The following is a 14736-nucleotide window of genomic DNA, read 5'->3' on the forward strand; positions in this document are numbered from 1 at the left end:
CCTCCTGAGCGCCTCCCTGGTGAGGTGTTTCGGGCATGTCCCACCGGGAGGAGACCCCGAGGAAGACCCAGGACACGCTGGAGAGACTACGTCACCCAGCTGGCCTGGGAACGCCTCGGGATCCCCCGGGGAGAGCTGGAAGAAGTAGCTAGGGAGAGGGAAGTCTGGGCTTCCCTACTAAAGCTGTTGCCCCCGCGACCCGGCCCCGGATAAGCGGTAGAAGATGGATGGATGGATGGATGGATGGATGGATGGATGGATGGATGGAAATACATTTACAAATACATCTATCGCGCATATCCGTGAAATTCAGAAACGGCCTCCGCCTCGATCCAAATCACCGTAATTGCTTTACACCACCGGCGCTACAAATTAGACCCGCTTCCATCCGGTCGTCAACTTTGTCTACTTTCAGCCACCAAATTGTCAGGTGCACCAAAGACATGTAAAATGATGACGAATGAGATGGTTTAGAGCAGGGCACATAATTGCATTTCAGTAAGAAGAGATCATGTTAAGGTTTCTAAAATTGATTTTGTCCTCTTTTTCCCCCCCCCTCAAAATTCTTCAACCTCACTCGGGGTTAAAAATAGATCCAAAAATAAACCCTCGCGGAAGCTCGGGCCGAACTTTATTTTCGTGGCGGGGAATGAAAAGCTCGCATGCTGCGCTGGAGGGACTCGGGGGGTGGGGGGGGGGGGGGTGGGGGGGGGGGGGAAAAGACACAATAACCTTGAATGACGAATCATTTTGTGCCGGCACAAGGAGGAAGAGCAAAAGAAGTGCTTTGTTGTGATGATTCCGTGCCGGCTGTCTTTTCTCTTTCTCGCTCTCTCTCTCGAACGCAGCTTTCATTCTCGTGCGCTTTTTCGTCTCACGGCAAATCTTGCCATCTGTAGCATGGAATGAAAATCTGACGACTTTTTGAACAACTTTCAGCTTTCTAACAAGCTGGGACTCAAACTCCCAAGAGGTGTTGAGTACGTCAATTGTCCCAAAAATGTCCTTGGTTCTATTAGAAATAGTATTGAAATAGTTGTCATGGTTACGCGATTCGCATTTTGACATCACGAGTCCAAGATGATCAAACAGGCGATCAACAGTACCTTGCCAGTGCGAGGCTTTCAGCAGTGGAAGGAACGTGGCCGCTGACCTTAAGAAATGAAAACCTTTATTCGTCTCACAATGGAGAAATTCTCAATTCACAGCAGCAAAGTTATGAAAGGAAGAAGTAGAAGAACAAAATATACAGTACATCTTGCGGCGCCAGCTTGAAGTCAAAATAACAAAATGATAACAACATAACACAAAACGCACGGGTCTTCATTTCAGACCTTACGATTGCATTTTATGCTTTTTGCAGACTATGTGGTGCTGTTGGCTTCATCAAGCCATGGTCTCCAGCTTTCACTGGGGCGCTTATCAGCCGAGTGTGAAGTGGTTCGGGATTAATATCAGCACCTCCAAATCTGAGAGAACAAGGTCCTCAATTGGAAAAATATGGTGCGGGCCTTCCGGGTTGAGGAGTTCCAAGTACATCGGGGTCTTGTTCGCCTGCGAGGGAAGAATGGAACAGGAGATCAACAGGCGTATCGGTGCAGCGTTTGCAGTGATGTTTGTATTTGTATTGATGAAGGAGATTTACGTTAGGGCGGCCCGGTAGTCCAGTGGTTAGCACGTCGGCTTCACAGTGCAGAGGTACCGGGTTCGATTCCAGCTCCGGCCTCCCTGTGTGGAGTTTGCATGTTCTCCCCGGGCCTGCGTGGGTTTTCTCCGGGTGCTCCGGTTTCCTCCCACATTCCAAAAACATGCGTGGCAGGCTGATTGGACGTTCTAAATTGTCCCTAGGTGTGAGTGTGAGTGTGAGTGCGAATGGTTGTTCGTCTCTGTGTGCCCTGCGATTGGCTGGCAACCGATTCAGGGTGTCCCCCGCCTACTGCCCGAAGACAGCTGGGATAGGCTCCAGCACCCCCCGCGACCCTAGTGAGGATCAAGCGGCTCGGAAGATGAATGAATGAATGAATGAATGAGATTTACGTTGCTCCCCTTACCTCTGGTCATTAGCTGGGGGGCGTGAACGAAAGAACGAGATCCCGAATACAAGCGACCGAAATGAGCTTCCGCCGTAGGTCGTCTGGGCTCTCTCAAAGAGATCGGGTGAGAAGCTTCGTCATCCAGGAGGGGCATGGAATGAAAATCTACTCCTTCACATTGAGGGGAGCCAGATGAGGTGGCTCAGGCAATTGATCAGGATGCTTCCTCGAGAGCTCCCAGGTGGCCCTGGGGAAGGTCCAGGACACACTGAAGAGACAATGTCTGCCGGTTGGTCTGGCACCACCTCGGCATCCCCTTGGAGGAGCTGGATGAAGTGGCTGGGGACAGGGCAGTTTGGGCGTATCGAGCTGCTGCACCCGTAAATCAAAAGGTGATACTGTAGACCTTGAGGGAAATTGATCAAACTGCACAATCAGAGTCTTCCAAATCCTTTTTCATTCGAAAGGTACTCGTAAGTAGGTACTCTACACTGTACTGTAAATGCCATTGAATTTAAGATGAGGTGGCTCAGGCAATTGATCAGGATGCTTCCTCGACAGCTCCCAGGTGGCCCTGGGGAAGGTCCAGGACACACTGAAGAGACGATGTCTGCCGGTTGGTCTGGCCCCACCTCGGCATCCCCTTGGAGGAGCTGGATGAAGTGGCTGGGGACAGGGCAGTTTGGGCGTATCGAGCTGCTGCGCCCGTAAATCAAAAGGTGATACTGTAGACCTTGAGGCAAATTGATCAAACTGCACAATCAGTGTCTTCCAAAGCCCTTTTTCATTCGGAAGGTGCTCGTAAATAGGTACTCTACACTGTACTGTAAATGTCATTGAATTGAGATTTTTGGTCGTACAAAGCTGGCCGAGGCGCAGAAAGCGTAAAAGCGAGGAATATGCGAGTGACAAAGCGGCAGAATGGAGAATCAGAGTGCGCATGGCGCTTTTACAGGAGGAAAGAAGAGAAAGATGTGAGGCAGGGTACGGGAGTACAGCGGGAGAGCGAGGTTGGGGTGGGGGGGGGGGGGCTTTGGTGTTGTGTGGAGGCGTTGGAGACATGCGAATTGAGTCAACCCCTAAGCCACCCCTGAACCGCCCCCTCCCCCCTATGATTTCACTGTGAACGACAGTGGTGAAAAGATGGGTGACGCGTGTCCTCTGTGCCAAAGCATGCCCATGACGATGATGTCATCACCATCATCATCATCATCATCATCACCAAATGAGCATAGACCCGAGGAGAGAGCTCAGACGGATCTTTTATTTGTTCCTTCATGTTTTTTGGTGGCACTATTACCCTGTACACTTCATCAAGTCCTTTGAAAAGCTTCTAATCTCATCAAGCACTTGTCTGTCACAAAAATTAAAATATTTCTCTCATTAATTTAACGCGCATACTGTATATAGATATGATCGCTTTGGTGCATGAAACAGGTCAAGGTTCAGGAGGCTACAATTCGAGGAGAGGATGAGGAAGAGGGACTTTGTTTTCCTTTGGTGTGGTGTTGCGGCCGTGTCACTGGCTGGCCTCCTTCGCTGCAAGTCTCTTGGCTTTGTTGAAGAGGTAACGGGCTTGGCCTTCATCATAACGCTTCTGCTCATCCTCGTCATTAACCTGGATAATAAAAATACAAAATAAGGAACAGATATTGTCCCCATGCAAAATATAAGCACATTAGCTATCAACTTAAACATTTGCTGTTGACCAAATCTCTCTCTCTCTCTCTCAGGAAACTGAAAAAGTTGAGACGTCCTTTTTTCACCTTCACTGAACTCAAACAGGCTTTAAAATTCACTCGGTTGCCCACGTCGTTTAATTCCACCGCCTCGCCACTTAAAACGGCGCGGCCACCCACAGCAACAGCGCCCGTGGCAACTTTGGCAGCGCAGCCGGTCCCCCCCCCCCCCTCGTCTTCCTCACCAGACAGGGGGAGCACGCGTGCGACTCTTTATTTTTAAATACACTCCGCAAGCGAATATCCGCATTCATGGCTTATTCAGACCGAGACTTTCCAATCTGTTCACACCGGTGGGGAGTGTGGGGTGGGGGGGTGAGAGGGGGGGGGGCGGTGTTGGCACATTCAAGAGTACCTGCCACTCAGGGGCGCACCGAGCGCTGAGCTGGCAGATGGCACTTTTAAACTTTACGGAGGGAGCAAGGTGGCAGCACATATGACAGAATGTCAGCATTTTGGGACGGGGGCAAAGGTCAACTCTCAAATGGGATGACCATTTAAATCGTGATGCAGAGCTGCAAAGGTGGTACAAAGAGGACTTTCCTTTGCGGAAATGTAAAGACAAGCTCATCGTCAAAGCAAGAGTTATGAGTGGGAGGAACTCGCACTGAACCCTGACCTCAACCCAATCAAACATGTTTTACACGAACTACAACAGACCTGGTGAGGCATTGCGTGATTCACACAAGTTCTGTAGGGGACCTCCAACATCTTGTCGAAAGTCTTTCCAGAAGAGGGGAAGCTTTTTTTTGTTGTTGTTGTAGTGACCAACTAGATTGATGAATATATTTGTCACTTCTTTGGCTGGGGTGGCACCTCACAGGGCAAAGGTCATGGGTTCGATCCCTACTCCGGCCTCCCTGTGTGGAGATTGCGTGTTCTCCCCGTGCCGGCGTGGGTTTTCTCCGGGTAATCCGGTTTCCTCCCACATTCCAAAACCATTCGTGGCAGGATAACAGAACACTCGAAATTGTCCCGAGGTGTGAGTGTGAGTGCGGATGGTTGTTTGTCTCTGTGTGCCCTGCGATTGGCTGGCAACCGGTTCAGGGTGTCCCATGCCTACTGCCCTGTCAAGATGGGGACAAAAAATTACGATTTGCATTGATGGTAGCAAATCTCGCCATCGGTTTAAAAAAAAAAGTTCTCATAAGCTCGGAATGTTAAAAAAATTGTCAAGTTGAAGCATAATATAGCACTTTGTACAATTTTATTGGACTGTTGCAGAGAGTCCATTTTCGCACTCATCTGAAACTGATGGTTACACTTCGAAAATTGCCTTTCAATCAGAACCCCCCCCCCTCACCCCGAATGGCATAACGTCTCCATCGATTTCTAAGGAGGCAGAAGAAAAAAATACAAAATCATGGCCGGAAATGGCAGGTTGGCTTGATTGATTTGGCTTGATGCGTGTTATCCCATCAGACTGATTTTCCAAAACAAGCGACGCAAAATGAATTGAGTGATTTTGAAACAAGAAGACGAAAAATAAGATATATAAGCCATGATCGATGGCTTTATCCCTTTAAATTTACCGAGAGACACGGTTTTGCTGAGAGCGCCACGAGAAAGTGTACACTGCGCTCCCTTGAAATTGCCATTCCCCCCCTGCAGCTGCAGATTAATAACTATGATTACTCTACCGCTAATGACTACCAGCTCTCCGAAAGCAGTACTGCGTGTTTCGTTGCGTTATTATACACCAAATGCCTGCGTCTCAAAGAACATTGTAAAACTTGATTATTATTATTATTAGGCAAAATGTTGGACACATATCAAATTGACATTTCGGAAATACGATACTTTTGACTACTCCAAACTACTTTTCCTTGTTTTGTTTTGTTTTTTAATCATAATACAACTCCAATACCATTTACATGATCTTACACCTTGCATCCCCACATCTTTATGATGCACGGAAATCAACACTGGGATGCAGTCACGAACGTCTCTTGCTTCGCTTGTCGCCATGAACCTGTTGACTATCAAGTTGAAGGCTTGCCGTCTAAAAATAAACACTGCATTACTTGTACTACAGCAGGTTGCCATGACAGCCGGCCTTGTTTTCATGTCAGGGCACACCAGTGGAGCCGCCGCCACTAAGGAAGGCAGGAGGAAAGCAATCTCAAAGGAAGGAAGGGAAAGTTGGAGGACAGGAAGGAGAAAGCGAGAAGAACAAAGGCGAAGGAAAATAGGCAGACGGGAGACTCAAGACTAGACGGGAGCGAGACAAATGAGAATGAGGCATGAAGAAAGGGAGCCGCAGTAGATGCGATGCTGGGTGATGTAAGAAATGGAAGGGATAAAAGGGAAGAGAAGGAAGCAAGGGCAGAACTGGCGAAGGAGATCCAAGTTCGATGGATTCAGATGAGAAGCGTGAGAGGGCAGTGGAAGAATGGAGAGGGGAGGGGCCAGGAAGTGTGCCCCGCCTCTCAAACATACCAAGAGAGCAGTGCACAGTGACAGCATCCAGCATCCTCACACTCACACCTAGGGACAATTTAGAGTGTACAATCAGCCTGCCACGCATGTTTTTGGAATGTGGGAGGAAACCGGAGCACCCGGAGAAAACCCACGCAGGCCCGGGAGAACATGCAAACTCCACACAGGGAGCTGGAATCGAACCCGGTACCTCTGCACTGTGAAGCCGACGTGCTAACCACTGGGCTACCGGGCCGTCCAAAAAAACATTATGGTGCTTTTTTTTCATGGGAGATACCACCAGCCCCCCCCCCCCCCCCCCCAGTCCCCCACTCAGTCTCCCCTGGCCCCATGCTGTCCTCCTTCCGCAATTTACATGACATCCCCCACCATGCGCACGCACGCACACACACACACACACACATTTGTTGAGACCCTGCTGAGAGAAAATGGCCAATTCCATAAATAGACACAGAGTGGGCTCAGTGGGGAGGAAGCCTGGTTGACAGAAAGGGGTGCTGGGGAGAACAGGCTGGTGGGGGGGGGAAGCACCGGCAGTCAAAAATAGCCCAATCTGTCTTTCACCTGAACTATTTATAGAGCACAACTGGAGCTGAAACGGCCCCCCAAGTCATCAAATATTCATCGGTGAAGGCGCTTACCGTTTGATTGCGTCGGTGTCTATTCAAAGATCATGTACGGTGACTCAAACGGAAATGTAAGCTGCAAGGTTTCATTAAAGCCGCAAAGCGCTGATCAATGCGTCTTTTTCAACGCCGCGCCTCTTGGCGGACGTTACAGTACATACAGAGATGGTGTACTTGATGTGTGTTCCGCTGCATATTAGGAATGCAATGCTGAAAAAAATTAATCTATTTGCTGTTCTTTTCACTACATCCTCTTTCATATAAAAATCGTCCTTTTATACCAGAGGTGACAAACTCATTTTGGTTGTGCGCCTTTTTGTATTTACGGTTTCTCTCAGAGCGCCGGTATGAGTGAAATGAAATGAATGTTTTAATTGTCTCATTATATTATTATCGATTACTAGTTGTAAAATCAGAAGTCAATACTTGAATACTGTTCAATACTTGTTCAAGTTACCGCAAAAGGATAATTTTTAAAAATGTGACATTTTAACGTTCAATACTTGTTCAAGTTACCGCCAAAAGGATAATTTAAAAAAATGTGACATTTTAACGTTCAATACTTGTTCAGGTTATCGCAAAAAGGATTATTAAAATATATATTTTTATATTTTTTTCATTTGAAAATTTGGTACCGATTTTAGCAAGAATCATGGAAGTTGACATGATTTGCTTTTGCTGGCCAAATAAAAAGATGTGGCGGGCCAGATGTGGCCCCCGGACCTTGAGTTTGACACCAGTGCAATTTTTTTTGGCACGTTCTATCACGATCGACCTGTATTTCAAATTGTGTGTTGATTGGTGAAACCGGCGTCGGGGGCTAATTAATCAATTTGTTGTAAGACTCTCTTTGGGGGTGGGAGGTGGGGGGGAGAATAAGGGGATACATAAAGCAAAACAAGGTCACTCCACTGTCCGGTACATACACCGTCATCTAGCTTGCACTGCAAATTGACGGTCTGGTTTCCATCCATTAAAGTCCCATCACTAGCAGGTGTTAATTGGATTGATGTGTTGCATCTTATTTCCTGCTCACGATAATGCGTCTCTTTTTGCAACGAGCGACAGTCGTTAGGTGTGGAGTCAGTAAGAGGGATCATGTGAGTGCTCCCTCATTTCCATCTCGTTCCGTTCCACGTTTAAGAAGAAGACTGAAATAGCGAGCCTATTAGCCTCATGCGTTTCTGTTTCGCAGAGAAATGAACGCGCTCGGTCGTCAAGCTAATGCACGTATGCACACGCGTACAGGTGCCAGCACACACGCACGCGCGCGCACACAAACATTCTGGAGCTTTCTCTTTGAAACTAGCACATCAATCCTTTTTATCTGACTGTATTTTTGGCCGACATTATCGTTCAACAAATGCACACGTACACTTTTCATTTGGCACGCAGCAACAGAATCGCGGCCGTACACGTTCCATTTACGGAGCCGAGGATGAATTATTCACATCATCAGGAGAGCTCATTTTTGTTGTTTTGCGTTTCTTTTCATGGAATGGAGACGTAGAGGCACATTACAGCAAGGGCTATTCTGGCTAAGCTTGCGTGCGATTAAAACAAAAGGCAGGAGCAGATCATTCGAGATGGAAAAGGGGCTCTAATGAATGCGTGGAAGCAGATACACAAAAAGTGAAGCAAACACAGCTTGTGTCAAATAGAGATGAGGGGGGGTGGCAGTGGCAGGGGCCTCTAAACATGCAGACTGGCAGCAGAGGTGGATTGGAATTCAAATGTCTGTATAGCGCCCTAAAAAAAAAAAGAAAAAAAAAAGAAAACAGGTGTGTTTTCCAACTGCCACCATCCGAAGCCCTTCCTCCACCTTCCACCACAGCACATACACGTACATTTAATGTACCGCAATTAACCCATTATGTTCTTTGTACAGTCTGAAATGTACTCAAGTAAACTGTAAAAAAATATATTTTTTCCCCCTGAAATTAGCTCGCCATCTTTGGCTTTTACATTGTCAAAACAATGTGTTACCATATCAATCATATGTTGTGAACTGAATGAGGACGACAAATGCAAAATGAGCAGAAAAATACACCATATATAGAGATACTGTATATATACAGTATATATATTTGTTCCCCCGGATTATTCGGACAAATTTAGAATTTTCAAGCTTATTGTTTTCGGCTGGCACTATTGTGCGGCAAAATGTAACCCAAGTTGGATATTTTGCCCCATATATGTGACCTATTTTTGATTCCTTTGTGACATTATGAATGTCTCAATTCCATTTTTTTTTTCAAATCCGACCTTCATATGGGGTCCTAGATCGGATACGTTTCCAATGGCCAGGTCGTATGTATCCGACCTACACACCATCAAAAGTCCAACATGCGCTTCACGCGGGCGAGAGAAAGTGTTTGGGGAGGAGATTGACACATTGCAGTGAATCTGCAAAGTTGGTTTGAGTAACAGTGTTGACTTTACATTTTACTTTAATTTATAGCTGACATGTCCAAAGTCCGGCCCGCGGTCGAATTTCATCCGGCCCTCTGCCCCTGTCATAAAATCAGTGCCGTCTGGCCCGCAGGTTGGGCGCAATGGAACACGTGTTGCATTGACTGAGGTCTCGTAGACTGGTGAGTGATGTTTCATAGAGTACTGCTTCCCTAGTGGCTAAATGAGTAATAGCATTCAGTAAATGAGTAATAGCATTTAGACACTAGAGGCCATCACTCACGAGTTAACAAGACATCACTCCGTGTTTATATTGACTGATATGTCATATTTCAAATGATCCTTGTAGTTGTGGATATGTGTATTGCTTGTTCATTTCCCTGTTGTTCAAGTCAAAGGTTTTGTGACTATTGAAAAGTCATGGTGATACATCTTATATTTCAAATCAATCAATTTGCACTCAGGAGACTTCTGTTTAAGAAAAAGTCAAGTGAATAAGCAGTTGCATGTGATTTACCCGTTTCAAATGAACCAAAAGAAATTCTTAAGATTGTTGAAATTAAAATAAAAATGTGAAACAGACTGGCTTACTAAAATTTGTTGAACAATATTGTTGTTCAATGTAAAGAATGTCAGCCAAGGTCGGCCCCCCGACATTTTACCACATAAAATCTGGCCCCCTTGGCAAAAAGTTTGGACACCCCTGATTTATAGTATTTTCTGCACTGTAAGGCGCACCTAAAAAGCATTCAATTTTCTTGACATAGTGCCTTTCAATCCGATTGCCTTATATATGGATCAATATTCAGCTTTGTTGGACATAGTATTTTAAATGTTCTGTAAAGTTCGTTGTTACAGCTGCAGCGGTTGTGAAAGCCCAATACACCTGTAAATAAAACGGTATCGTATTGTACAGTATTCCCCTGAGCAGTATTCCCCTAGTGGACGCATAATGCAACCTCAGCCACTATTGTAGCTTCTATTCTACGCTACTTATAATGCGGTGCATCCTATATATGAAAACTTATAGGGTCCATCTTCCGAAGCGCCTTATAGTGCGGAAAATACGGTACTCTGAAGAGTCGAAGAAAACAGTGACATTTGGTCCTTGAGAGGACCTCATTACTCCATACAGTCATCCTAGCACAAAACACGTACTGCTAACAGTGTTTTCATTGAAAGCCGAACAGAAGTTGTCAGTATCAGCGACAATGTAAATTGGCTGCCCTCTGGCCTCAGCCACGAGGGGCTAATTAAGAGGCCATCATATTTAAGTTAGTGTGTCACAACAATTCATTGTTTTTTAAACTTGATTCTTCATTGTCCCGTGACACAATCATTGAGTATTTTTTTTCCCCCCACAAATTAAAAGTTGCCTAGTTACGTCTCTACAGCCAGTTTTTTAGCCCAAAAACATTCAACTGAGTAGCTGCATAAGGTTTTAAAGGGCGCCATCTACGGTACACAGAGTATCCGCGCAGTTGAATGCTGCATGAAAACAGTCGAGTCACTTCATTAAAAGACATGCTAGTGTGTTTGCATATGAACAGAATACGGATGAGGGCGTGTGCTGCACAGCCAGCTCCAACAGCATTGCACTCCGGAGGTAAGGACGCAAAGTTTGTATGCAGGTAGGAAGTGCTAAATCAGCCAAATATTTTGCATATGCTCAGGGATCTTTTAGGGCATCGGTAATCAACCATCCTCACGACAATACCGCAACAGAAGGCGATGCATTTAATCAGACGGAGCTTAAATGAAACGAATCACTGTACAGGCGCTGACTCACTATTGTGGGCAGGTGATCATGATCACCACATATTAATCCTTAAAGTACCACCACCAACTTCTCCCACGTAACAAATCTCAGTCCGATGGCTCGTTAGTCTCTACTTCGAGCTTCTTAAATGCTTGTTTCGTCATAAGTCATTTTTTATATGGACGCATATCTTAAGATTTCAGGGGGCGGGGGGTTCCCCTATAACACAAACGGTTCATTAATTATAAATTCAAACCCGATTCAAATAATCCTGAAAAAAAAATCAACTTAATCATTATGTATGTGTACCTGTATACAGTGCTGAAATATGCTTCATATACCAGCATGTGGAAGCTCTTGGAACAAATTTTATTTTTAATGGGAAATTAATTTCTGGTTTAACATCAAATTCATTCATTCATTCATTCATCTTCCTAACCGCTTGATCCTCACTAGGGTCGCGGGGGGTGCTGGAGCCTATCCCAGCCGTCTCCGGGCAGTAGGCGGGGGACACCCTGAATCGGTTGCCAGCCAATCGCAGGGCACACAGAAACGAACAACCATTCGCACTCACACTCACACCTGGGGACAATTTAGTGTTCAATCAGTCTGCCACGCATGTTTTTTTTGGAATGTGGGAGGAAACCGGAACACCCGGAGAAAACCCACGCAGGCCCGGGGATAACATGCAAACTCCACACAGGGAGGCCGGAGCTGGAATCGAACCCGGTACCTCTGCACTGTGAAGCCGACGTGCTAACCACTGTACTACCGGGCCGCCCTAACATCAAATTATGAATACATATTAATTTGCATTCCCATATTTGTGTTAGTGGCTGAATGTCATGTTTGAGTTATGTGTGACTTTCCAGAGAAGCCCAATGAGCCGGTTCAAATTTGGGTAGAAAAGGAATTCTGTTTCAAACTCCTCAATCTCGCTCAACATAGTGAATGTCGAGTGCTCGCAGACATTCGAAAACGTCCACATTAAAGTTCTTCATAATGCAGGATTATTCCTCAGAAAAAATCTTATCGTTTTAATGGACCATTAGTAAATTGGTCCCCCCAAAAAATGACAATGAATTAAATAGTAGATGTTCCATCTGTACATCTATTCCACAAGTTCACACACTGCGGTTGTAAATTGTTGCTCATTTTCAAGATTTGAAGATATTTTGTTCCCTTGGATCCAGACATGGGTGAAAAACGTGATATGTCACAACAGGGCGGGAAACATTTCAGCGTCATACTGAAGAGTCCGCAAGATGGTACCAACCTTAAGAGGAGGGACGGGCTGAGCTTTGCCATACTTGTCCAGCGAGATGAAAGTGAAGAAGGCAGAAACTGCGCGATAGCTAACTTTCTCCGTGTCAACCAGCGAGCAGGCATCGACCACCACTTCTATTTCCATGGACTTGTTGCTGATGAACGTGAGACGGCCCGTCACAGTCACCACACAGCCTTGACAGAGGAAGATGGAAAAAGGAAAATGTCATGTTTGTGTTTTACGTACAGTGACAGACTGCAGGTTGAATAATGTGATCATGCACAGCGCTACGCCGGGGCCGAGGGCTAGCCGCCGCCACGGACTCCGCGCCAGCCAGCTAGCATAGCCTTGGCTCTGAGGCAACCTACGTGTGTTTGTGCAAGACGGGGTGGCGAGGGGGGATTAGGCTGCAAGTTCGGAAGTATTTACTGCACGCACATTGGTTCCCAACGACTGTTCGGAGACTGAGAGAATCACTTAAACTTGTCGTTCAGAGTGAACCAAGAATGGCACTAGGGAGTAGCGCTACAACTCGGGCCTTGCTGGCAGCATTTGGAAATTAATGAGAGCGGAGCGCACTCTCTCCGAATACACTCACTCTCAGCGTAGTATACGGATGTCAGAGTGAATTTTTAAACGTGCCTTAGGTTGGTGTTTGTTAGCTTGCAGTCCATCGAAGCATTGCATCGCTTTGTAGTTTAAATATAAATAAATAAACCAACTAAATTTCCCCCCCAAAAAGATCTCTCAGGGTTGCAGGAGGGTAAAGAAGAAGTGGGCTATTGGAAAAATGAACGCGGTCCAACTCCTGAAGGAGCACCAGCTGCAGCTTCAAAATAGTGTTCAATAAGCGTTAGCCAATAAGAATGGGTAAATCAGCGAGGTGATGCGGGCATAAAATTTAAATAGTTCTGTCACACTGAGCAGCACACTAGAAAGGTGGAAAAAAGATGTAATAAATGAACGCAATTGGACAGTAGGGGTCCAAATCTCTGTCAAATTCATACCGTATATTATATTTGCCTTATACTGTGCACAAATAGTGTGTATTTTACTTTAATTTTTAAAAAAAAATATGAGGGTGGCCCGGTAGTCCAGTGGTTAGCACGTGGGCTTCACAGCGCAGAGGTACCGGGTTCGATTCCAGCTCCGGCCTCTCTGTGTGGAGTTTGCATGTTCTCCCCGGGCCTCCGTGGGTTTTCTCCGGGTGCTCCGGTTTCCTCCCACATTCCAAAAATATGCATGGCAGGCTGATTGAACACTCTAAATTGTCCCTAGGTGTGAGTGTGGTGCGAATGGTTGTTCGTCTCTGTGTGCCCTGCGATTGGCTGGCAACCGATTCAGGGTGTCCCCCGCCTACTGCCCAGAGACAGCTGGGATAGGCTCCAGCACCCCCCGCGACCCTAGTGAGGATCAAGCGGTTAGGAAGATGAATGAATGAATGAATGAATGAATGAATTAAAAAAAATGAGAGAAAATCTTGAATAAGTAAAGTCATGAAACCCCCCCCCCCCTCTACCCCCCACCCCCGGACACACATACTTATTAGACAAGTACCCCTTTAGCCCCAGGACAGAAAAAAAAATCCTGCCGCCATGCCTGCATGTGATTCAACATTTGACAAATATGAAGTAAATTCTGGTAAAACATTGCTTGTCAAATTAAATTAAAAAAAATTAATTTTATCTAGGGCGGCCCGGTAGCCCAGTGGTTAGCACGTTGGCTTCACAGTGCAGAGGTACCGGGTTCGCTTCCAGCTCCGGCCTCCCTGTGTGGAGTTTGCATGTTCTCCTCGGGTCTGCGTGGGTTTTCTCCGGGTGCTCCGGTTTCCTCCCACATTCCAAAGACATGCGTGGCACGCTGATTGAACACTCTAAATTGTCCCTAGGTGTGAGTGTGAGCGTGGATGGTTGTTCGTCTCTGTGTGCCCTGCGATTGGCTGGCAACTGATTCAGGGTGTCCCCCGCCTACTGCCTGAAGATGGCTGGGATAGGCTCCAGCACCCCCGCGACCCTGGTGAGGATTAAGCGGTTCGGAAAATGGATGGATGGATAATTTTATCTAGGTCTTAAAGAGCTGCTATGAAACATATCAAGTAGAGGTTTCAAATCATGCAATCTTGCAAAGGACTTCCATTATTGTATAATAAACATCATGTTCAACTTCTACGACACAAAGACAGGCACAAGAAATTCAATAACTACCCTGTCAAAGACCACACATTTTTAAAAAATGTTAATTAAATGTACGATCCCATTTTTGGAGTTTAATTAAATATATGATTGTACATCTGGTGATCATAAGAAGGAGCAAACTACACGTCCTTTCATTTAAAAAAGTTTTCTTCCATTTTTGCCAGCGGGGGTTGTTTCTTTACTCCTTTTAATGTGCTCAAAGTGTGCTAATACTGTGGGTTGCCACGGAAACGTGGAAGGAAGGCATTATTCCTGCAGTTTGCGTT

The 14736-nt window shown here is 46.0% G+C and overlaps 1 protein-coding gene and 1 long non-coding RNA gene across 3 annotated transcripts in view; both read right to left on the reverse strand.

Moving 5' to 3' along the window:
* Positions 1 to 3275: 3275 nt before the first annotated feature.
* The window catches only part of acot7 (acyl-CoA thioesterase 7), a 41101-nt gene continuing 29640 nt past the window's right edge, over positions 3276 to 14736 (reverse strand). For both annotated transcript variants that reach the window (XM_052059282.1, XM_052059281.1), the window contains 2 exons: positions 12285 to 12469; positions 3276 to 3651 (listed from right to left, as the gene is read on the reverse strand). In XM_052059282.1, coding sequence (XP_051915242.1) covers positions 3553 to 3651; positions 12285 to 12469 — 284 coding nt within the window. In that variant the 3' untranslated portion in view covers positions 3276 to 3552. The remainder of the gene's footprint in view (positions 3652 to 12284; positions 12470 to 14736) is intronic.
* Positions 7690 to 11413, reverse strand: LOC127596621 (uncharacterized). Its single transcript, XR_007961512.1, has 2 exons — positions 9951 to 11413; positions 7690 to 9285 (listed from the first exon to the last, which is right to left on the reverse strand). It is a non-coding gene; the product is annotated as an uncharacterized LOC127596621 (long non-coding RNA).

Source organism: Hippocampus zosterae, chromosome 2 (assembly GCF_025434085.1).
Source record: "Hippocampus zosterae strain Florida chromosome 2, ASM2543408v3, whole genome shotgun sequence".
NCBI lineage: Eukaryota > Metazoa > Chordata > Actinopteri > Syngnathiformes > Syngnathidae > Hippocampus > Hippocampus zosterae.